General features: G+C 41.4%; 1 protein-coding gene across 2 annotated transcripts in view; it reads left to right on the top strand.

Annotated features, from left to right (window-relative positions):
• LOC106963097 (tetratricopeptide repeat protein 28) overlaps positions 1-25,816 on the top strand; it is a 176,690-nt gene that overhangs the window by 105,802 nt on the left and 45,072 nt on the right. For both annotated transcript variants that reach the window (XM_015057838.1, XM_015057830.1), the window contains exon 5: positions 16,164-16,671. In XM_015057838.1, coding sequence (XP_014913324.1) covers positions 16,164-16,671 — 508 coding nt within the window. The remainder of the gene's footprint in view (positions 1-16,163; positions 16,672-25,816) is intronic.

Raw genomic sequence — 25,816 nt, 5'->3', positions numbered from 1 at the left:
CTCTTGGTTCCTCTGGGTCTCGTTCAGGGCTGCCCACCACACCAAATATGGCCGCTGGCGTTTTCCCCCTTCCCCACTCTCCGTGGAACTGACTGACAGGCTTAATGACACTGTCGAGGCTGCAGCATGTCTTCAACTCATTTTCGGGTGTGATTGAAGTACGCAGTGGGTAGCTTTTCATCAGTGTTGAGCAGACAAAAGGGACCTTTTCATTGTTGTCTCTGTATGTGTGTTCAGTTTGGGTGTTTGCACATCTCTGCCTGCAGCCCAGAACAGATGCACAGGAGAAAAATTACTCCATGCTTGTTATTAGGGCTGAGCGAGAATCTCCCAGAGATGATAAGTTTTGCAAGGACCTGTCTCATGAGTGCAATCTGCGTCTTTATTGCAAGCCACATATACAGACCTTGTGCTTTGTCAGACAAAATGAACAGTACACAATTAACATTTTATGTTTGGGTCAGTGGGTCATTAAACCAGGTTGCTTGTGTTTAGTTCCCAGAATGTACAAGATGTTTAACAGACACAAACATAAACGAAAGATCATTTGTTCCAGCCCAATATTGAATAAATTAATGATAGAGTATAAAAGCTCTGAAGCAGCCATCTTTTTGAAAGGGGACTGGAAAGTCTGTTCCAGTTATTGAGGGACAACAATTCTCACCTTCTCTGGGAAAGTTTACTACAAAGTATTGGGAAGGTATCTCTGATGATTGAAGAACCCCAAATACAAGAAGAGCAGTTTTGCTTTTGTTTTGGTCTTGGAACAGCAGTCCAGATTTTTATCCCTATGGAACTGCTGAGGGAGTCAAGGGTGTGTGGTTGTTCAGTCCACATGTGATCTGGGGATTTGGAGAAAGCTTATGGCCGTTTCCTCCGAGGCATTTTCTGGGGGCCGGCGGGGTACAGCAGGAGAATGGGGCGCCGGAGATGGTTTTACTCAAACAGCCATAGTGAAAGTTGTATTTACATCTTCAGCACAAGTCGAGTTGTGGAAAGTAGGGCATCTGGTCTGGGGACCATGGGGCTTCATTTTTGCTTTTTGCAAATAACATAGTTATGTTGGCATCTTAAGTCATGACCTTCAGCAGACGGTAAATCAGTTTGCAGCATTGTGTTAAGCAGCCAGTATGAGCCTCACCTCCTATATGTCTGAGTAAAGGGTTTCCAATCAGTGAAAAGGGGAATTTTCCCCCATGGGTTTGGGGTCAATCTCTGACTCCAAACCCATGAGGTCTTCTAGGGTCCTCTGGACTAGATAAAGCGCTATACAAGTATAATCCATTTACCATTTTTAGTGCAGGAGATAACTAGAGGGATTAAAGGGTGGGTTGGGGACTTTTCTACTCTGTACTGGGCTGTTTTGCTGCCTAGGGGTGGGCAGGCTCTGGGGCACTGGGGTAACCGGGTTCTGTGCTTGGCCTGAGGCAGGTATGGGATGCCGCTTACCTCTATGTCTATACGCATGCACACATACACAGACAGTCCAAAAAGTTGATGGTTCCACAAGCACAGACTTCTATTCCAACTATGTGACTTCTCTACTTTAATGCCAGACACAGTCTTGACTTAATAAAGTCAATAAAGCAGTCGTGATTCCATATTAAGATATCCTTCTTGTAGAGCAAAACTTTCCTGGCAAATGTAGGCAACCAGTTTCTCAAGATGGTATGCCTGACATGCCAAAATGGAACAAATAAAAAGAAAGGATCCATTGTTGCTTCTTCTCTGCAGTTTGATGTAACCAAATAAATAGACTAAATAAACCCCTTTGTTTGAAGCCACCCCGGTGTTTCATAGTCATTCTTTGAGTTAGTCAAGTTAAAATGTAATTCCATTGGTGCTTATGTTACTTTTCTGAGTCAGAGTCTTTTCTGAGTTGGGTATTGTGCGAGAGTCGAAGTCCCCTTTCCCACCCGTGCACCCCCCAACCCTCATCCTCTCCACTTGCAGCAAGCGTCTCTTAGTTTCAGCTTGTCACCAGAGGGGAGACTTCAGCGAGGCCAAGTATTCCTCCTACGCTGGCATATTCCCCTCTGTTACATTGCGTGACCTGAACACAACAAGCATTCCAGCAAAATCAGGCCTTAAAATTCCAACTCAGTCCCTGCAGAGTTTTTGGTAAACATTTTTCTCTCCCCACTATGTGTCTCTTTCCAGCTCTCTCTCTTCATTCCACTGAACTCCCCTTCCCCTATCTATCTTTCTTCATTAAGATTGGTTTTCCCTTGTTACCCCCCCCCCCCACCCTGTTTCTGGTTATGTAGCAAAGGAAGAGAGGTGTTCTTACTTCTTTTTCTATTGTTTGTTTGTATGGAGGATGGGTTGGAGATGCAGAAATCAGAGCTCACAGCAAACGCATGGCTCTGGTGGCATGATTGAGATGCCAACTTAATTTGTGGCTGAAGGGCCGTAACAAAAGCCAATCACTCGTCCACCTTCTCCGCTGTTCTGCCAGAGGCGAGAGATACAATCAGGGCCCCTGCTAGCAACTATTTACCCTCTCTGTCAATCAGAGTCTGGAGGCATGTGCTCACAGCTGGAGGCGTTACTGGCAGGTGGCCTTGGATTTCTCCCTGACAACAGGCCTTCAAAGGGAACAATTATTTCCAGATCATTTCTTCCTCCCACATCAGCACCACAGGCTGGCATGTCCTTGCGATCATCTTCTTTGCTGTCGATCTGTTTTGTAAAGGCCCCGTAATACCTGGAAATCTACTGCATTAGTAGATCTCTGTTGTGTTGTCTGTGGAAATTTTTGATTTAGGGAAACTAATTGGGTTATTTGGGATTCGGTCCCTCTGCCTCAGCAGACGAAGGAACTCCGTTGCTCAAGGAGACAGATGTGTGTCACAGGGGGACAAGAGGAATGTTCCTGGGATTTTTTTCCGTCTTGTCGCGCACACAGAGAGCTTAGCATTGTCTTAAATGTGTGATTCAGAGGGACGCACTGTGTTCGCTCATGTTATTTGAGGATGTGTGCTCATGTGTCCATAATGTGTTTTTAAATGTTTTATACGGGCCACTGCTAAAATCCTCCTGCTAGTCTTTATCAGACATAGCAGCTCCGTCCACCTGCAGCTAAATCGTACTGTAAAGCCCATCAGCGCCAACCGCATGGGGTTAGTGAAGGAGCAACAGTCTAAGGAGCAGTAAGGTGTGTTGGAAGAAAAAAGCTCCCGTGTTTCGATCCCACTAAGGGCTGGTGCTGTGTTGTGCAGGCCACCCAGGCCCAAGCAGCTTCCCTCACCAGGCTTGTAATTACATTTTGGGAATGGAGGCGCAGAGGGAGGAAGGAAGGGATTTACTTCCTTTTACTCGCTCAGCTGTGTGTCACCTCTGATTTATTTGCAACACACTGCTGAGCATAATGACGAGACTCATCTTTAAGGTCTGATGTAGCGAGCTAAATTAACTTGCAGGTTGCTTTAATGGGCACAAGGCTTTCAGCAGCTGTCAGTATGTCTTTTTCAAGATGGGAATTTAATTTAGGAAAATACTGAACTGGAGATACCAAAGCTCAGGTATCCCATGTCTCCCAATAAGAGGTACAGATGTGGACTTGAGTGACATAACTTTGAATTATGTAATACTTGAGTCACACATTTTATGTCTCGACTTTGGGGAAAAAAAACAAAAAATCACAAAAGGCTTTTGACATGCACTTTGGACTTAGACATCAGTAAGTTGTGACTTTACTTGGAATTGAGTTGTTTGACTTGATCTCTAACACTAAATAAAATATCCATTACAATGGATCCTTACCTGGGGCACAATGTCGCCCGCTGCACACCCCTGGTCATCTGGCAATATATGTTCCTGTTTTTGCCGCAACATTCACACTCCATCTACTGTGTTGTTTTCCTGCTCTTCTTTTTTTTTTTTTTTTTTTTTTTTTTTACAAAGGTAGCAGTAAAACTCTGCACAATGTACCTTATAGTAACAATTTATATGCAGTCAAGAGGAAGTGAATTAGAACCAATCCTTTCAGGCTAATTAAAAGTTACTAGCCAACAAAATAACACACCACATCAGTATTATATGGTCTATTCAAGTGTGATGGTGTCCCACTTCAATAACAAATATATTTTAAATTGCAACATATAATTTGTCCTGAAACCAGAGTTTCTACAGGACTGCCTTAAAATGCTGCCTAAACACAGTGTGGTAAGAATGTCCACTTAAAATGCACAAAGTTTTATTATTTAAACAAGATATTTCAGACGTCACCCATGCAACTGCAGTATTCATTAAACTTGCATTTTGCTCAAATTGACATGTTCTGAGCTAAAGCTAGCATGTTTTACCTTTATTTTGTTTGACTTCTTGTTAACTTGAGTCTTAACATATTTCCATTCAGGTTCCAGTTAATTTTGTGTGGCTAAATGTTCTTCGTCTGTAGGCAGCATATAAGGGCTAAGAAAATTTAAGAAATAAAATTGTGAGAATAAAGTCATTAAATTACAAGAATGAAGTCAAAATATTACCTGAATAAATTTGTACAAGAATTAAGTCATAATATTATCACTTTATTATCTTGTTATTTCGTCTTCATTTTCACTTTTTTTTTACTTTATTCTCATAATTCTATTTCTTTTTCTTAGTATGGCCTTAAAAGGTGGTGGTTTTCTTTACGCATTGTAAAATTTAATGACTAGTGTCTGAGTTTCTCTCCTCCACGCCCACAAATATATGAGGTAACATTACACTGATGCACCAAGAAGCTGAAACAGCCGATTAGCCTTACTACTGTCAGTATTGTGATAAAACATTTACAGCAAACCCACATTCAACAGCTCAGCACAAGAGTCGCACATGAACATAAATGTGAATTTTCAAAAGCTGGACATGGAAGTGGTGCCGTTTGGCTTGGCAACTCCTACTACGGATGCACCTGGCAAACACAGTACAGCAATAACACAGATTGAGAGCTAAGTTTAGTCAGGAACGTCGAGATCTTGTTCTCCATAAGTCATTTATAGCTGCCTCAACAATATTTTAGGACATTTCTTCTGACGGGTAATGATGTTTGTAGGAACAAAAGAAGAAGGAGCAATTATCTTTAAACATAGAGATGAGTTTAAGATGAGCTGAAGTGAGTCTTGAAAGATGAGTTTAGGCATCTTTTACAACTCATTTGTTTAGTTTACTTTTTGTTGTTCTGGTTTTGTTCTGTTTTTTTTTTTTTTTTTTACATGAGGACTTGGTATTTGACAGGAGAGATTAAAAAAACAGTTAGAGAGAAGACCATGTCATACAAGACAGGGTTATGATAAGACCTCAAACCTGTGGCATCTGCTAATAAAGGGTAAAAACCATCTGCGTTGTTAATTTGTCATGCAAGAAATGACATCATCTGCAAAACCTCAAAGCCTACTAGCTGGTAAAGTTTAGCTTCCAGCTTTTTATTCGCTTGGCTGAGCATTTAGTGTACAGTTGGCTTCTCAGATTGTATCTGTGAACAGCAGCTGCTTTCTGGTGCAGGAAACAGGTGTTATGAAAGGAGTGTTAAAAGCTGAAAAGCTTTGTCTTCCAGTGTGCGTAATGTCTTTCATGCAGACACTCAATCCTCTGATCAACACGAGTTTAAGCATCTTTATAGAAATTGGATGAAACATTTTCTCACGCAAAGCACAACAGCTGTCTTGGATTTCTATAAAGCTTAATTTAACTCATGAAGCAATACCCCAAAAAAAAGGTTCTCTGTTCTGGAACATCAGCAAGTTCATTATGTTAACCAGTAATGCCTTTTTCACTGGCTTCGATTTGAGAAGGCCTGGGAAGGTGGGAGGTTTTTTTTTTTTGTTTTGTTTTGTTTTTTTGTCAGCATATTTTGATTGACTTTGGGAAGATAAAACAGAATGCATGCATACATAATTGTAGGAAAGTAGGAGTTCAATAAGCTAAGACATCTTCACTTTGCGCCTCTGGGTTATGGAAAACTACAGCTTTCTTATAAATAAAAAAATAAAACTTCAGATGATAATGTTAGGAAACTACAGCGCCTTCTGTGAAGGTCTTAGAAGTATGTTAGAAAACATCAGTGAACAAACAAATAGCATCACGAAGAACAAGGAACCCAGCAGACAGGCCAGGGATAAAGATGAAAAGTTTAATTCAGGGATGGCTATAAACATCTCACCAAGAGCTGGTCAAAGCTTAATTAAAAAAAAGAAAAAAGACAAAAACACCTAATCGACTCAACCAGCAAGATTAAAAACCATTAGAATGGTGAAATACAATCAAATATGAAATAGAGAAGTCAAAATGAAAAATATAGACAGCTTAACAAGCAGATGACCCTACATAAAAAAAACAATAGAAATCAAACTGAACTTAAAAAGCCAACATAACAAATTTCTCTTTTTCAAGAGGAATTTAATAGTTTATCCAGACTCTGCAGTGCGTTCATCAAATAACAAGCTGTTTCAGAGTCTAGTGACCATCACTGCAAAAGCCAGAATCCTTTTATTCTTTGGACCTAAGCTGCACTAAAAGCATCAGGGCAGATCATCTTAGTGGTCTTTTGGGGATAAAATGCTCCAGCAGTTTAGTTAAACAAATGGCTGCCAAACTATTTAAGACTTTAGAGGTAAAAGTATTTTAAAATCAATACAAAAAACATGCAGGCAGTCGGTGCAAATTAGCTATAGCTGGAGTGATGTGGTCATGCCTTCAGGTACATGTTGGCAAACACGCTGCACCAGTTTGGTCCAACTGTAAATAACAAAGAGATGTAAAGATGATTGCAGGATAGAGGTGATTAAAGCATGAAGACGTTTTTCAGAAGAACTGAAGAAAAGGTTTCGCTTTACCAACATGTGGTTCTTAATCTGAACTGACAGGCGGGGCAAAGAGAGCATTGTTCAGAGAAACAGCCATCAGGCTCTTAACCCATAACTCTGGAGGAGCTGCAACTGTTTATAGTCAGAATGGCGGACGCTTAGATTTGAACTCTACAAATATGACTGAAGATATCCTTTCTGCAGAGGATGGGAAAAAAAACATATTGTTAAAAAAAAAAGACTTAAAGTCAACTTTTTGGCCAACAAGAAAACGGTATAGGTGGCAAAAAATGACACTCTACATCACCCTCTACACTCATAACTGTGAGAGATTGTGGTCGCGGCGTCATATTGTGGGGAAACATTGCATTTCAGCAAGGAGAGGTCAGAGTTGATAGGAAGATGGATGGAGGTAAACACAAGGCAATGCTTGAGGAAAACCTGAGGCTGAAAACGAATTGAAACTGGGGACAAAGGTTTACATTGCAGCAGGGAAACTATACTAGACACACACACCGCTTAGCAATGTGGGGTCACAGGGCGGACATCGTGGGCATGCTGCCAGTCCATCACAGTGCAACCCAGAGACACCGCTCAATTTAGTGGAACCCGTCAAGCCAACATTCATGCTTTTGGACTTTAGCAGAAAGCTGGAGTACCTGGAGAGTCTCCCGTGCCTGCACTGGGAGACTGTGCAAACTCAATGCACAAAGTCCCAGCCAAAGGCTTTAAAAAGCAAAACAGGACTTTACCACTGAACAGCAACAGTGCCTACACTCTTTAGGTTCAGCAGGGAAGCTTAATCACATTAATTATCAACACTTGTGTTTTACATTTGACAAAAATACTAAAAGTTGACTTTAAAAATTTGATCTTATGACTCTCTTTTTCATATCACAAGCTAAATCCCCACATCATTCTGAAAAAGTAAAAAAAAAGTGAAATAAAAAAAATTCCATTTTCCTTTCATTTCACATAAATTTGGTGTGGTCTTAAACCCATTAGGCACGAGTGGCTCACTGGTTTAGAGGGGTTGGGGGGTGGAGGGGGGGCACCAGAGGCCCTGTCACCTTTCTTGGAGAAAACCGTGACGCGCGGAGAGCCAGGACACTTGGTTGTCACTCTTCATTTCATTCATTGTGTCGGGCTGCTCCAAGCAACAACTCTGGCCAGCTCATATCGATCCAGGTCCTCAGACCTTAACCTGTGTGTTCTTTAATCTCTCCTCCCCTCCCCCTTTTTGTGTACCATTAAAAAGATGGAACTCTGTCTGTCAGGCCTGATTTGTCCAGCTGCGCGCCCTGACAGGTACTCTGCCTTCCACCCTTCAGCTCGCAGCGCGCCTCTTAATAACCTCGGATGGTTGCGTCCTTGGATTGACTGCTGGGCGCCCTGCTGAACGCTCTCTGACGGACACACTGGCCTAAGAGCTCGCACTATATTTGGCAGTTTGTCCTCAGACCCAGCGGGAAGCAATGCTAACAGCTAATTAGCTTTTAATGGAAGCACTTTAAAAATGATCATCGGTCGTTCCATCTACCTGTATTAGTGGAGTGGTGTTGTTATGCTAAAGACGGAGGTTTCCTCTTTACCCCTCGCCTGAGGCTTTGCAAAGTGGCAAATGTTGATGTACGCCTCGCTCCCACATCTCAAATGACTTTGAAACACCAATGTGATTTCCCTTTCTGTCACAGCAAAGCCTCTCCAGAATTGATTCCTTACACCAGCAGGCATCACACGTTTTTTTTTTCTTTTCTTTTTTTCTTCCTGTGGTGATTTGACTTTAGTAAAGAAACAAACAGCAGCACCGTATATAACCCTTTGAGGCCCCACTCTGATTTGGAGTGCATTAAGATTCATTCACTGTGCCACACATCCCCCTGTGTGTTACCTCTTCAATTTCCTGCTCGCACAGACCTTAGATTCACGTGTTTATATCAGATGGCAGCAGAGCTGTTTTTGCATTTGAACAATGCTGACATCCTGTCACAGGGGACGGCCACTCCAAGACAGGCGCTACAGGGAAGCCCGGTCGCTCCGCCTTGCTCCCCTTTGCTTTCCTGTCTTACCATTAGGCCAGTTCTGTAAACAGTGTTTTGTCTAGCACATTGCAGGAGAGAGAGGCAGCTTGAAATATCAAACCCCCACAGCCACGTAAAGGGAACAGTCAAATATTCCACTAATGCCAGAGGAGACTGTCAGGTTACATTTTTCTCTCTGCCTCTGGTGTGTCTTCCCCTCTCCCTTGCTGCTTGTTTACAGCCAACTCAGAATATATGCTCAACAAAACGACGTAGGCAACACAATTATTGCCGGACGATGTATGTCCTTCGTGCACGAATCCAAGCAGTAAAAAGAAGCTCGTGGGCACAATCCAGGGAATATATGTGGCATAATTTTGTGCTTCTGTCAACGGCTCTTTACCTCTATGGATTCTGTTGCTCTGACATAACGAGAAAAAAAAAAAACATCCACTATTTGTTTATTGTGACAGCATACCATAAAAAAAAACTATTTTTTCACATGCAAAAGAAGGAACTATTTGGTTATGTAAATGCCTTGATTTGATGCATCAAAAATATATTACATTACATGTTTATTTGTGAGTGTCAGTTCTGTGTGGGCGTGTCCTATAGCGCATCGCCGTTAATCCATCAAACCGGGTGCGCAGGTTGGTCAAAGAACGTATGTACGTGGAAATTGTTTTACTTATGCTTTGAGTGAAACAAACGCTTGAAAACTGCTCTTCCGAATCGTGAAAATGTGAAAGGTGTGTAAGTTGAGTCGAGCTGGACAATTCAGTTCGGTTTGTTTATGTAGCGCCAATTCACAACAAGCGTCGAGAAAATTTAGCACGGAAGAGCGAAGTAAAACAATCATGGAGGAAACGGGGAGTTCTGTGTTGTGGAGCTCCTGTAATTCCTCCTTGTTGACTTTCCTTTTTCTCATTGTTCACAAAGACTCTCGGCTTTAACTCACTTGCCGCATAGCTAAATAAAGATTTGCTGCAAGGCGCGTACAGTAAAGGGTAGGGCTTAAAGTAACATTAGGGATAAGAAATGTATTATTAAATGGCTGGGGAAAAATAAAATAGTGGTACATTTTCATTCATTTTGTGTTACCAAATGCAGATAAGAGTACTTAAGAAGCCATGATTAGAGAAATTTGGTTATGTTTGGTGGGGTGGGGGTGGGAGCTTCATGGTCGTGTAGGCACATCCACGTTATGCCTTCTGGAGCGATAAAATTACAGCTGTGTGTGCATGTGAGTGTCCATGTTTGCCTGCGAGTGTGCGCCGAGGAGAGCAGTCAGGCGCAGCTGTACCTGCCCTCGCTTGGCAGAGCACAGCTTTTGCCAGCTTAAAAAAGCAGAAGGTTTTGATATGGCAGAGAAGCAGTCATTTGGCTGATCTAATGGTGGCTCCCCTGGGGTCCGTATCTCTTTGCAAACACAGAGCAGGGGGACAGCGAATGGAGTATAGACCCATAAAACCACAGGAATATTTTGTCAAATCCCGCCCCGCCCCCACTACCCCCAGCCTCTCTCCGCTGATATTACCGTCATATCTCCTGTAAATTCCCCCTCTTTTACTCCCATCTATTCAGACGTCATTTGCACACACACTCACGCGGATAACGGCAAATGGACCGGAGAGCGTCTTTTTCTATGAGACCATCACTGGCCTCTTCTGTTTTACTTGATTGCAGCTCAGATGCCTCCCTTTTTTTTTTTTTGTCAACGTTCGTTGCTGCAGGTGAATGCAGATCTAAAGAAAATGTTCACCTTAGGGATGTCTTCAATGTTCTCCTCTCCCATCTTGCTAAGACAATTTCTCCCGAAGCCTTTCATGCTCTCCCCCCCTCGCCTCCCGCGCTGCTCCACCCTCACACCCTTTTCATTTTAAAGTGGGACTCGGTTCCCTGCCAGCTTGTCCCCGAGCCCAGCTTGTTAAGAGAGACACTGGTGCATGGTCTTCCTCACCTTCCCACTCCAGTTCCTTTTAATTAGACCTCTGTTCTTTTGTGCATGTGTTTACAATAGTGTATATTAGTGTGTGTGTGTGTGTGTGTGTGTGTGCGTGAACTGTAAGAATAGCTGTTGACATCACAGCGGCTTTGTTTGTTGTTCTTTTGGTAAACCAAAGCATTTAACAACAGTGTATACTTCAAACCAGTCTGTAAAAGCTAAATTAAGAATAAATTGAGTTAGACCATAATATCTTGTTTTATTTGTTTTTTTTTGTTTGTTTTATAAAAGAAGCTTCCTTGCTTCTGTTTTTCTTTGTTGTGTAGATGCTAATTTTATGTGACCTTTGTTAATACTTACAAAAAGATAGAGGATTTCCAGCTTTTTTTTGGGGGGGGGGGGAGATTTCAGAATGAACCTTTGCAGGTGAATTTAATGTAAACTTTAAACTTTTGAATGGACATGTCCAAAAACTAACCTGTGCACTTATTAATACTTCACAGGTTTTTTTTTTTTAGAATGACAATTAAATATTGATGGACAACTTTAAAAGTTGTATGTTGTTTCTCTTGCCAACATATGCTTTTTCTCTATTACCTTCTATAAAGAAAGAGGTTATTTCTTGATCTTTCAAACTTCTCACTCCTGGATCTCTGCGTCCCAACTGCTCCTGTTGATTACATGGGGAACTGTAACACCCCCGGCTGAAGGCTTAACATCCATGCCGGTGGAGCGAACAGAGAGGTTGTTGTCACCTTTGTGGTAATAGAATCAAACCTGCCGTCTGTCTCCTCTTTACAAGAGAGAGCAGCTCTTCTCCTCTTTCATATAATCCCATTAACAGCACTTTGCCGAAATAAGGTCTGCCCTGATTTTTCCTGCAGCCTGCCGTTTGGACAGAGGGCAGGCTGCAGGGTTTTTAACATCATGATCTCCCGACCCTCTCTGCAAGATGTCTCTTTCACCCTCTTTCTGATTTTTGGCAGAAATACGGGGCTATCGTTCATTTTCGTCAATGAAGTGATGGAATATTTTTTGCTTTGCGATGCAAAAATATTCCAGCCCCTCCAAAGTTTGTTGCGTTTTTAATGATACAAACAGAAACTGTACTGTATTGTACTTGAATTTTATGTGATGACAAATAAAGCAAATCCATAATTGTGGGGTGGAATTGAAATGACACTTGGTTTTCAAAGTATTTTACAAATCTACAAAGTGCAGTTTGCGTTTGCATTAAAACTGTGGCAACTGTCCCTCGTGGCCCACAGTTTAGTGGAGTTAGCTGCTTTCAGAAGCCCAAAGATGCCCAATTTCCAGTTTGGCAAAAGCCATTTGGAGGATACAAAATAATATTTTATCCTAGATTGAAAATTATTTTGCTGATTAAAGCTAGAATTATGCTTTTCTTCAGTAGGAAAAGTGTGCATCTTCCCAATACATTTAAGTTTGTGGTTGTAATGTGACAAAAATAATAATAATAAAAAAAAAACACAACTATCTTTGTAGTTTTAAAATAACTCAGTCTAAGTTTACATTTTACAATGTCTTAAGGTTCGACTTTTAAACTTTTGTGATTCTTATTAAGCTGTACTGGCAGTTTACTCAGTCATAACTTTTTTTATTTTCATATCAAATTTGTTTAAAGGAATGAATGACCTTCTCGCCAGTAATCCTGTCAAAGCAGTCGGTGCTTGTTTGTACACCTGGCGATGTTCGTGTTTGCTCGCTTTCGCTGATTCAAAGGGAGGTTCCACGCCCATGTTTTGAGCTTTCTTCAAAGCAGACTGTCTTACAAGTGCAACCATGATCCAACCACTAAGATCTCATGGCAGCCGGGGTTGTCCCCGTAGCCCGAGCCAGGCTCTGATGATAGCCTTGGCTGTTTGGAGTTCGTCTGACCTCAAAGGTCCAAAATGAAATAAGGAGGATTTTCAAAGACGTGGTCACACAGCTGTGAGGTGAGGTATAACCACAGACAGCAGTAAAGCTGTGGGCGCCACTCTGTTCCAGGATGAGAAAGAGAAACACCCGCGGAGCTCAGAGCCATAAAGTCACACCGAACCATCAAATTTGGCCACCAGAGAGAACTCTGCTGCAGGCTGTGAGGATCTGATCATCACAGGATAATTTCTTTTTACCTCCAGAGGTATGGGTTAAAAACGCCTAACCTAAGCGTACTTGCAAAAGTATAACATTTTCTTTTATACATTGCAACTACAAATTTCAATGTATTTTGATAAGATTTCACATGGCAGAACTGCACACCAAAGTAGTTATGATGTGAATACATGGTTTTCATCATCGCTTACGACGCAGAAAAGCATCACGCTGATACGCAGTGTCCAGTAGACGCAAGGCTTCATCATTTGGTTCCACATAGTATTCACTCATGGGATCTAGATAAAAAATGTCTGCCACATCTTTCACTTTTATTTGTAGAAAACATTCAAATCATGTGTCGTTCTATTTCACAAATATCTCCACTTTGTGTTAGTTTATCATAAAATCCCCTGCCCCTCCCTCCCCCAAAAAAAGACATAGAAGATTGTGGTTGCAATGTAACAAAAAGGCATAAAGTTCAAAAGTATTTTTGCAACGAGGGACAAGATGACTAATGACACAGAAGCCAAGCATTTCTGAATCTGCTGCCTCATCCGTCGTTGTCTGCGGCCCTTCAGTTTGCCTTTCAGTTCGGCGAGCTTTGCTACAGAACGTGTTGGCTGATTAGAGCCGGTGGTCTATCAACTGTTTATAATGGAGGGCGGTAGGATTAATCAAATCCCCACACATCCGGAGAAAGGCTGGACTCTGTAAACACAATCAGAACTGACTTTGTAAAGGAGAAGTGCGAGTGGGTGGGTGTGATTATATGTGCGAAGACCGGGAGGAGGAGGTCGGAGCAGAAGACGGAGGAGCGATAAGTGCAGGAATTAAAACTGAATGAAATTAGAAACGGGTCTGATTTGAAATAGGTCAAATCAGGGATTGTGTGGCATTATATTTCCTCCAGGCCAAAAACGTTGCTTTGCGTTGGGGCAGACAGACACAGATGGTCTCGGTCTACCTTCCCGGAGACCAAACACAGTCCGTCCTCTGTTACTGGAACGGCTGGCTCCTCATTATCTGCCTATCTCGGCTCCCATCCGAGGAGAAAATGCAGCGCTGCACTATCACTTTAGAGGGACACTGATCACAAGAGCAACTCATCTCCACCGAAGTAGATTGCACCCTCCCCCCTTTTTTCGCGTCCCCACCTTCGTCTCCCGCTGTGCTCGGCTGACGATGGACGAAGATGAGGAATCTTCTGTGTTTTCTGCTCAGAAAAGTGGAAGTTTGAGCCAGAGAGATGGAGCGAAGCTTCAAAAGGCACATGTAATTGAGCAGCTCTAGATAGGCTATCTGGGAACATGAAACAGCAACAGTTGTGACGGAGGGTAATTGCCTCCCCGGGCTCATATAATGCCTTGTCGAGTCTTTAAACTTGAGCAAACTGCTGGAAGTTCTTATGTCAGCAGGTAATTGGTTCCAGCATCAGCAGCTATGTGGAATGAAGGAAAGATTGGATTTTGTGTATTTGTGCATTTGGATAAAAAAAAGGTTGCCAAAAAAGATCCTCAGAAAAGAGAATATCTTTATAAGGGCTTGTCGGAGAGTCCAAACTAGAGGCGCTCCGATCAATATTTTGTGGTCAATTGCCAATCTCCAATTTTATTGGTACAACATATAAATGCTATTAAAACACCAATTTTGAAGAATTGTGTCGAAATAGATATAAGGTAAATATTACGCCATGACAATGTCACTAACAGGGAGCTAGTAAATAGACAAATTCAATTCTTGGCATGTTCATGTTCAAACTTTGAATCCCGGTTCTAAGTAAAAAAAAAAATAATAATTTTTATGAAGACAGTGAAGCCAGTAGCATAATCACTAACCCGTTGAGTGGAGCAAAAAACGGCACTTTCACACTCTCTAAAGTATCTGGGAATGTATGTCCTTTCCTTACTGTACCTCTTACCCAGGATCTGCTCTGAAGAATACAGCAGGGCTTGTTTTAAGTTCTTTGTGTCGTCTCTGCTAAATGCAGTAAAGTTTGAGTTAAAGTTTGAGTGTTCTCTCAGTAACAGCTTCCACACATGTGCATGAGATTATATACATACCTGTGGATAAAAAAAAGTTTTTTTTTTTTTTCATATTTCAACTGGCAAGATTTATGCTTTCTACAAAACTGCTAATATATATATATATATATTTCTGTATCCCAGTAACGCTGATTAATAGCAGGAAACCAAATTACGTCCTCGTCGCTGACTTTCTGTTTTGTGAAAAATCGGTTCAATCTGCTCCCTTTACTGTCTAACATGAGCATCGCTGGGAAGTTTTAAACTGATTGGCTTTGAATGGTGTTTCATGAACATTTTATGCCTGCAGTAAATGTATCCCTTGCTGTTGCTGTCTTTAGAGTTCTCAGAGTCCTAAGCTGTGCGGGAAGAGCACCAATATGGCCTTAACTGTCAGGATGGTGGTTCACCTCTTCGCTGGCCTCTTTCCAAACCCCTTCCTGGCTGGAGATTGCAAAGTGGGACATTGGAAAGGATATGCTTTATTATCTGCCTCCTGCATGATTAATTGAACATCTGTTCACTTCATGACAACTGACCCCAATTCCCCACTGTTTATCCTCTGTATATACAGTTAATAAGCCTGCAGTGAAAGTGTCACATAAGAGGTCAAGACTTCACTTTTGGCAGCCATCTATATTTCACTGCTGCGATGTCAGCTTTCGGGTCTAGTTTGATGGTTTGCCTTTTCGCTGACGAACCCTGGCGGAGAGAGTTAAAGTCTGAGCGGAGATCCGAAATGAATCCTGGATGATTTTTTTTTTTTTTTTTTTTCTGCTAGAGAGGTCTTGTCACCAGTTGGCTGGCCCCCCACAGATGTGGTGTGAAGCTGAAACCTTCCTCCTCCTCTCCCTCCTGATTAGCAGAGTCTTTGTTCCGTTGGTGGTGGCACGCCATGAGGCATGATTGCAGTGGGCAAACTGGCAGCTTTAAAGAAAGCCTGCCGCTGTGCTGATCTGCATCACACTCTACCCCCCTCCTCTCTCAGCATAGGGGAAATCAAATCAGGTTTTGTTTGTTGTTTGGTCTCTGAGCATTAGGCCTCTTTTTAAGACTCAGGTATTGTGATTTTTTTTTTTTTTTTCCAGCTCGATCCACATACAATTTTCTAGACAAAGGGATGTTTTAGTGCCGGTGAGGAATTTGTGAAGCAGAGCCAAAAAATTACTTTCTGTTAATGAAGTATTGGTATAATTAATTAAAGTTTTTGATTGATTTATTTTTTTTCTTTTTCGTGTGCCTACAGCGTAAAACATTTCTGACTCATCGATTGTTATCTGTCTTTTTGCAGGCTGCTTCGATGGCGCTGAGCAGCTTGGGCCATGTATATACCGCCATAGGGGACTATCCGAACGCCCTCGCCAGCCACAAGCAGTGCGTCCTGCTGGCCAAGCAGTCCAAGGATCAGCTGTCAGAGGCTCGCGAGCTGGGAAACATGGGAGCCGTCTACATCGCCATGGGAGACTTCGATAATGCCGTTCAATGTCACGAGCAACACTTGGGCATCGCTAAGGCCCTGGAAAATAAAAGAGAAGAGGCCCGTGCTTACAGCAACCTTGGCAGTGCCTACCACTACCATCGTAACTTTGACAAGGCCATGTCCTACCATACCCACGTCCTGGAGCTTGCGCAGGAGCTGGAGGAAAAGTCCATCGAGATGAGGGCGTACGCAGGGCTGGGTCACGCTGCTCGCTGTATGCAGGACTTGGAGAGAGCCAAGCAGTATCATGAACAGCAGCTGTCAATCGCTGAAGGACTGAAGGACAGGGCTGCAGAAGGAAGGGCATCCTCCAACTTGGGTATGTATGTCAAACGCTTCAGTTGATTGATGAGTGACAACAGGATGCATATCAACTTCAGTGTTAAGGAGATGGGAAATAGATTTGACTTCCTTAAGGTTAATTTACATAGCACTTTTCCAGTGATACAAACCTTGTAAGGCACTAGAGCCACATTGGTGGGTAACTATTTTTTTAATTTAGAAGTAGCAGTCAATCAAATCAATCAGTTGCTGTGGTCCACTCCAGTTATTTGAGAGGTTAATCATTATTTATATTAGAAAAGCACTGAGATGTTGTCACAGTGCTTTGTGAGAAAGGCGTTACTGCAAAACAGGGTTTTACCACTTCTACTTTAACAAAACGACAAAATGATAGCAAAGTTAATATTTTAATCTGTATTTAGCATTTAATAATAGCATTTAGTGCTTATAGCATTTAGTGCTTATAGTAATAACAGAGAGAGAGAGGATATTTTTACCTTACCGCTGACATTTGTGAAAGACTGGCAACATTTCCAAATCTTGCATGCGGCATGTTAAACAGAGGATGGCAGCTGAAAAACATTACACAGGGCAACTTCACTGTGATATTTTTATCCTTTATGCCGTCTGCTGAAAGTTTCACGCTCTCTCACTCTCTAGTTGAACGAACCACTTAAATGTCTCGACATGTTACAGAAAATAGTTTCCCTTTAGATTCCTACATCCCTGTGCTTCCTCTGACTTTAAACACCTTACTGACACCGAACATAGTTAACATGAGGTCTTCTTCACTCACTAACAGCTTTCACATCGAAGAGTTTTCGTGGTCAGCTTTCACTGGTCACCAGTCAGGTCAGACCAAGAAAAAACAAACAACAAAAAAAAAAAAACAAAAGAAAAAAAAACATCCACTTCTGGTCACCACTTGACTTCTTATTGCATCTCTGTTTAGAGTAACCTTTTGCACGACTGCAGGCATTTCCAGGAAGATAACCCAGTCAGCCACAGAGCAAGCTATCGAATGCCACACAGAGAGGCCCAGTTTGTACAAAATCCCATTTTTAAAATGTGACCCAAAATGCTGTATGTTCAAAATACCACAGTGTGGCTTGCTATGTGAGACATCAAGGCAGCTAACATGGTAGATGGTGCTATTTCTAAAACTCTGGGAAGTTATTAAATCAACTTCCCAGAAGACACTGTCTTCTGTCTCAGTCACAAGGAGACACACAGTTCAATACACCTGCTCAGCTATGAGTATAATGCAACTTAACATTCATATTCAAATCAAACAGTGAAGAAGACACAACATATATTTAAAAAGATGATGGAACAGAAAATCCACATGGGCATTAAGGACAACAGTGATGTAGTAATAACACAATTTATTACTTCTGTTATATGAAATAACACAAGTAATAAGTAATAACTAAGTAAGTAATAACTTGTTGGCATTAAAAACAAGCCAACAAACCTCAACTCACCTACAGTACAAACATTTCATCAATACTTAGATGTTCAACGGTCAGAAAGAAATCAGAGATAAGTCAAACTACTTCTGCAGGCTGCCAGATGTGCTTTCTTCTCTCCTCCATGTCTACTGAGCAGACTCCATGAAGAGGCCACTGTCTGAAACCTCTGTTAAGGCACCACTCAGCTGTCAGCTTTGATGACTGAAGTAGTGCATCTTCACTGTTTGCAGTTGAGTTTAAAACAAAGATTTGCATTTGATTAGTTAATATGACGTGGCCTAGTTTGGTCCTTCAGGTGTGAAACTATCCATGCAGGTTAATGGTGCAAAAAGTGTTTCTGACTTCTGTCTACAATCCACACATTTAATACTATTTCCTCAGGTTGTACCAGACATATAATATTTTTTGCAGTTCATACAGTGTGAGATTACAGACATGTCAACTGTATGAGTTAGAAATGACAGAGTACAAAAACCTTTTGGGCAAGGAGACTTTGGGGATGTTTCAGTGTTCTCAGCAGTGAGCAATTGATGTTTGTTGTAGTTTTGTCTGTTTTAAACTTTGAAATTGTTGCTCTGACTTTGCAGCTAATGGTAATAACCAGTAATATCCAGTTAGAAGAAAAATGTTGGTATAGTAAGGAGATATATCTACCATTAACCATTTCGTCAAGTCATATTTCTAGTCCAGAGAAACAGAAAGTCCTGCAGTAAAAGTTTCCAGACACCCTGACCACCTTAAAAGTGAAGCAAAGTGAAGTTATTTTTCTGTTAAAGGAACTTTAAAGCATCCCAGTAATTTGTGATATTATTGCATTGAAAGCAATGATTCCTAAAAATGTATTTTCTTTAATTGAATAAATGTACTCAGGCTGAATGTTGGATTTATTTACTTTTGTTTGAAAAATACGTTCCTGTAATCAATGCAGAAAATAGGTATTTTATGTGATCTTATGTGATTTCTCTTTTGAATATGAATTGAAATTGAGTAAAACTGCTTCACTGCAGCCCTGCGACAGACTGGCGACCTGTCCAGGGTGTACCCCGCCTCTCGCCCGGAACGTTAGCTGGAGATAGGCACCAGCACCCCTCCCGACCCCACTGAGGGACAAGGGTGTTCAGAAAATGGATGGATGGATGGATGCTTCACTGCAGATGGGCGTCCAATCCAAACCTGCACAGTGGAGTAGATTTATGTCGTCATAGAGAACCTCCTTAGAGATGATCAGGCTTCATTCTTAGGTACCAAACTTTTTGTTTTCGGTGCAATCTGGGCACTTCTAGAATGATTCCAACTTTTGTCCAGTTCGATTAGAGTGAGTGAGGACAGGAAAAGTGAACTCCTCAGAATGAATGTTAATGTTCAGTTAAAAAAAAAAACAAAAACATAAAAAACCTCTAACTTTTCTAAAAGTTAATTATTCTGGACAAGTAAGCTTGTTTTGTTTTCTGTTGAGTTTACAGCGTGAGTGTCTTCATTTCCTGTTTGCATTTCCACAATGCCTCGGGCTACATTCCTTTATATTCATTTAAATGAGTTGTTTACTTTTTTCCCAAGATATTTATGGTCCGTATGTCAGCGATGTTTATGCTGCTTTTAAGAGAGACAATCAGTATGTCGAATGCGGTGCCATTATTTAATTTCCAGCTGTTGTGCTGTACGCAGAGGATGTGAGGGTTACATTTAATTCCTGTTGTTGAAAGAGCCTCAGATTGTGCAAGATTAGATAACAGAGAAACAGCAGAGTAAGCTGAAAAGTTTTGTTAAAATCAAACGTAAACTATAACACATCCTGTCAAGTCAGAAATACAGCTAAAATCCTAAAAGAAATATGTGTTTTTAACCATATTAACACTGCAGAAAATATCCTGCAATTTGGCCTGAATTATATCTAAAATAAAATGTATAAAATTTAAAAAAATGTCACACATTTCAAGTTTGCTTGAATTTAGAAATCTCTAGTGTAGCACTGTAGGACTTGGTGATATGGAAAACATATTAAAAAAAGAAACAAGTAAATGAATAAATATGATGAAATTTACACATTTAAGAAGATTCATTACATTTAAGATTTTATTACAAAACACTGTGCTCTGCTTTCTTTTATTACATACTTTAATATATATCCCAATATTTACTTGATTTTTACTATTTAAATGTGTGAATTTAAATAATTATATTTAACCACAACCACCCACTCGTGATTGCGTTAGGAAATGATAACAAATCATCCAGAGCTTCTTCAAGTCCCACTTTGTAAACAATCTCTGATCAGTCAGAGGGAGAAACCACTAAAGTACATCACCTGCTCATTTGAAATCTGTTGTATATCTCAGTCTCTAAGAAATCTATGAAGTCGTGATTGGTTTGGCAGACATGTCCACACGTGTAGTTTTAAATGCTTTGTTTTTTTGGTTTTGTTGCTGCATCTGTTTTTTGTAATGTCCTTGATGCAGTCGTAGCATTTGTTCACTGCGATATAAGTCAGTCCACACGTTTGTAAGTGGAAGAGATTCCCCTCTTTTTTTTAAGCTTTATTACTTAATTTAAAGCTCTTTTTTTTTTTTTTTTTAAATGCCTCTTTAAACAAAAAACCCAACGAGGGCCTGGATCAATTAAGCTGATGGCTACTTACCTTTAATATGTGCTGGTTCTGATCAAATAACCATGAATAAATAAATGTAGTGCTAGCAAGATTCTACATGCTAGTACTACATTTACCATGGCAAGCTGGGAATCCAGCTAATGTGTCATCACTCCTGCATGAGAAGCCAGATAAAGAAAAACCGACACGTCTGAGCGAGAGCATAGAACTTCAATGCACAGAATGTGATTTGTCCCGCTGTCTCACTGCTTTGGTTGAGCACTTTCTAATCTCCTCGATGACATAATGTCGTCAAACAATCCACCTTTAATCTACCTAATCAAGTGCTAGAGCCTTAATATGCCAAAAAATTTAATTAATAGCAGGGGAACCCTTCGCAGTCGACTAATATGCAGACAGCAGGAGCCTCAGGGTGTAAAAATGTCCTTTTGGCTTTTTAGTATCCTAGCAGATATATTAGATCAGCAGCTCCTCGATATTTAGGCCAGCAATTACAACCAGACCTGGATGACTTATGATGGCCATTAAGGTGATGGTAAACCAGACTCTAATGGACAACTAAGAGCTACGATAATTCCTTCCAAATGAATTATTCCTTAACCTAACATCTAAAATCGCGGAGGCAGACAGTAGGGTTAATCGGGCAAACATAAATTGAAGCCGTGCTCTGCTCTGCTTCGCCACACCTGATGGTTACACACACACACACACACACACACACACACACACACACACGCACCGTCTGGGCCGCTTTTAGCTTCAGCGCCAGCCTAAATTTAACCCAGGGACCTGGGAACAGGTTGACATAAATTAGATGCTTCAGCGAGAGCATTTTATGATTCTTCTCTACATGTGAGCTTTATTACGAGTGGGCACTCTGTGTCAGGCGGAAAATTTATTCCTCTGCTGCATGCGGCGTGATTGCATGAGAGAGTGTGAGAGCACTTTTATTCATCATAAACTGTGATATTACAGTTCGCCCGGTTACGACGGCGCAATGATAATCCAGCTGATTTAGTGTTGGGAGGCCTCGAGTTGATGACGGGGCACGTGTTGAGCGAGTGGGGCGGTGGCGTTGATGCCTGTTGCTCCGCGGGCGCCGAGCGGACAGAGTTGGACGGTGATGTGGACGAAGCAACACTTGACATCCAGGAGCGAGAGAGAGAGAGAGAGAGCCTGTTGTCTGGCTCTTAAGCGCTACCTAAACTGTTAGCACTTCTCGCCTGCTTTCTGCCTCTTTACTTTTTCCACGCTTCCTCCTCTCACTCTGCCTCTCTTCTCACCCCCACTGATTCCAATCTGCAGCTGTCAAGCTCCCAGTAATTGAAACTGACTTGATGAATCGCTTAATTACCTTTAATAGCTGATTCGAGAGGAACTGAATAATGAAGATAACGGAGAATGAAGTGGAGGTTGCGAAGCGTCGGTCTGTAATTGCCCCATTGTTGTTGTTTTTTGTTTATGGCAGGAGGGCGTGCATTGTTTTTTCCGCCATCGGTGCCCGCGAGCCTGCTTAGCACAAGAAGATATGGGGCTAAAACTAACGGGATGTTGTTTCCTCGCTTCAAAAAAACCAAAAGCAAAAAAAAAAAAAAGAAAAAAGAAAGGAGCAGATGATCACGAGAAGATTAACAAGTGAAGATGAAAGCTGTAAACATTGTGCTGGTAATGGGAAGCAGAAATCGCAGAAGCAGAAATGAGCAAACGCTTATTATAATTGCATGTGGGGTGGGTGACATAGCTCTGAGGGACGGTTGTGTAAAGATTGTAGCACTTTAATATCTAACCATGATGCCCAGCGGTACCAACAGCATAGGCTCAGCACACTATGACCCATAAAGGATATGGAAATTTTGCATTCCAGTCCTATTTATAATTCATCAATCGGCTAACTTACCCTTCAGTCAGCAATATTTCATGTCCGAGACAGGACATAAGCTTCAGGCTGCCACGCACTGTGCTCTGGAAAAGCATTCCCCCGTTTACAGACATCTGATCCGTTATTGCCACAAAAATTCAAGAAAATCAGAAAGTTGTCGGTATTGAAAAAAAAAAAAAATTATGTGTATTCAATACAAAAACATGGTTTAAGGTTATGGTTGTTTATTCAGAGGAAAAAGTTACCAAGACCAGTCCTATCTTGTGATCACATGGGCCAAAAGATTTCAAAAAGCAACACACCATTCACTGATTTAAAGAAATGTGAAAACAGATGATAAAGTCATTGGCATCTACCAGTCTGGAGATGATTACAGAATCAACCAAAGTTGCTTCAAGAATTCATTGACTGCTCATCCAGGAGGTCCCAAAAGGACCCAGAACAAAATGTAAATTAAATCATTTCATATGAGATGAGGTCTCCTTTTGATGAATTTCAATATCTATCTACTTGGGGAAGAAAAATAATTATTTCCCTCTCATAAAGATAGTTTTATAGAAAATCTTGCATTGGAGCAACTTAATGTTAGTCCCATAGTGACTTTACTAGAGCACCTGAATGCCCTCTTGAAAACATTTTCTGCAGCATTGAACAGCAAACATTACCACGTATATAGCTGGAACGGCAAGGCTAAATGCATAGTATAATTAAGCCTCTCCCTGCTATAAAACACTGCAGCCTCACTTGCCTCAGTTAAGGTCAGTGTTTATAGGTCTGACTGGGCAAAAGGGCCAACAAAGAACACAGAGGGTCGTTTTTACCTTTGCCAAAAACATCATGATGTTTTGTTAAATTTGCTGACTCTTCAGAAAAAGAGCATCATGTAAACATGATGGTGGTAGTGTGAGGGTTTGGGGCTACGTTGCTGCATTTCAGTCCTGTGTGTCTTGCCATAACTGATGGAGCCGTGAATCTGCTCTCATCCAGACAATCCTGAAAGAGAATGGCCCCGCATTCATTTTGTGAGCTTAAGCACAAAACTTTGGTTATCCTTAGCAACCCAGTGGAGATTCTTTGGAATCACCTTAAAGAGGCCATTCATGCTGGGGAATCTTGTAATGCGGTTGAATTAAAGTAATTCTGCAAATTAAAGTGGGACAAAATTCCTCCACAGTGATGTAGAAGACTCGCTGTAAGTGCTAGATGTGCGCTTTTACAGCACAGCACACATCAGCCCCACAGCTTACGACCTGTCTCCGATTACAAATATTTTCTGCTATAATTGACGTGTGTTTTTCTCCAAACCAAAGTGTGATTCCCCCTTCCCCCCACTTTCTGTTTAGCTTCAAATACACATTTAACAAGCTGTTTGGAATGGCTTGTTGTTGTACCTTTGCCATTATGTCCTTGTTGTCCTGGAATCGTACCTCCTTATTTAGCCGCGTGTCTCGAAGAAGTCGCATGGAGGCTTGACACCATCAGCTGGAAGGGCCAGAGCCAAAAGTCCTAATTAAGCCTCTCTTCCCTCCCTTTTCTTCTTATCCAGCCTCCTCGGGGATCGGTTTCTGCTGATCTGCACAAAAAACAAAAAAAACAAAAAAAAAACACCCAAAAGCAACAGAGGGAGGAAAACAACAGTGGAGGAGAGGACACAAACACATTCAGAATCAGAGTTTTGTACTGAAATGCTCCGTAGTTTGGATATTTTTCTCTGGTGTCGGGAAAACAGAAAACAACTTCCAGTTGACGTTAAAGTTCTTTGTGACCTTGGTTGACAAACTCCTTGGGCTTATAAACTTTTCCCAATAAAAGCTTCTGCTGTTTTGCAAGGCATGAGAGGATAAGCTTTGGGAATGCAGCCAGAACATCAGTTGCATAACGCTGCTCTGACCAGACATCTGATCTAGGCTTTACAGCATGTCTGACAATGAGGCTGTTGCATAGCCGATGCTGAGCTATGTGTTTTTATTGGCAGTGCTTAATAATGTAAGTTACATATAATGCAGTTAACACTGCTCTTGAGATCGGTAAAACCCCGCATTTTGAAATGGAAAGCTTGTTAAATTTTGTAAATGAACACAATATGATGAAATACAAAAAAACAAAAAACAAAAAAAAAAACTCATTTTGGGATATGGAACAAAGAAACTGAGTTCTGTTCATCTTGATAGAAAATGAATTAATGTTGCTCTTTTCTGGTCATATTGACGACTCACAGCACTTGATGCTTCAGCGTCGTTCTCCCATTCGCTTTCGCATAAACTTGTCTTTGTACAGATGTAATTCTGCTTCTGTTCTGTGCGATAGTTTTCCACACATGCTGTATGCATTTTTGCATCCAGGCCAAAGAGTTCAACTGCTCTCACATGTTTGCTGTGACAAATTTCTACCCTTTCTAAAACCTCCCCTTTACACACTGCTTATTGCTGGTTTGTCACATAAAAAGCACCGTAGAACACATAAATGGTTGTAATGTGACAAATTATTTTAAAAAATTTTTTAAAAATGAGGTATGAATGCTTTGGCAAAGCACTGTAGCCTTTTCCGTCGAAATAACCAAAATAATGAGGAGAAAACAAGTGTCCAAGTGTATCGCGCCGTGTAGCAGCAGCTGCTGCTGTGTCATCATCGCTGCTTTGTGGTTGTTTGGACATAAATCTAGTACTTTTCTAGCCTTTATTTTCCCTTTCAACTGCCCACAGCTGGAGCAGACCACAACAGGGACCAGACTCGCCTGGAGCACTGAAGAATAGAGATTATTCTGTTTTGTTCCTAAGCCTCTGGAAGCAGCAAGCGAGTCTAGATGTATTATTAGTCTGACGAGGACGGGGAGTATGAGAGGCCTGAGTTTCCAGTGGAATTTGGAGAGCTTAATTGCTCAGACAGGATGAATGAGGGAACCTTGTGAGGAGAGAGAGACGGTAAAAGTAGTTAGGAGCTCCACACACAAAAGGCCCCTTTCCAAGGTGCTAGTGACAACCTCCACTCTCTATTAATTCTCATGTAAATGCCACCGGGCCAAAATACAGAAAGCAAATGGAACCGTGGTCGGAAAGGTGGCGTGACGCTGGAGTTACGACTATGCCGCTCCCGTGTTGTTCTGCTTGAGAGATTTGTGCTTGTGAAGCTTTCTAGCCAGGCCTCAAATATCTGTTTGCTGAAAAACACCATCACCAAATCACCCCCCCCACCCTCCTCCCCCCCCCCCCCACCCTCCCCACCCCCC

Source organism: Poecilia latipinna, unplaced genomic scaffold (assembly GCF_001443285.1).
Source record: "Poecilia latipinna isolate Pla-1442-1.1 unplaced genomic scaffold, P_latipinna-1.0 Scaffold62, whole genome shotgun sequence".
NCBI lineage: Eukaryota > Metazoa > Chordata > Actinopteri > Cyprinodontiformes > Poeciliidae > Poecilia > Poecilia latipinna.
The sequence above is the reverse complement of the archived record's forward strand: the minus strand, read 5'-3'. Positions and strand labels throughout refer to the sequence as shown.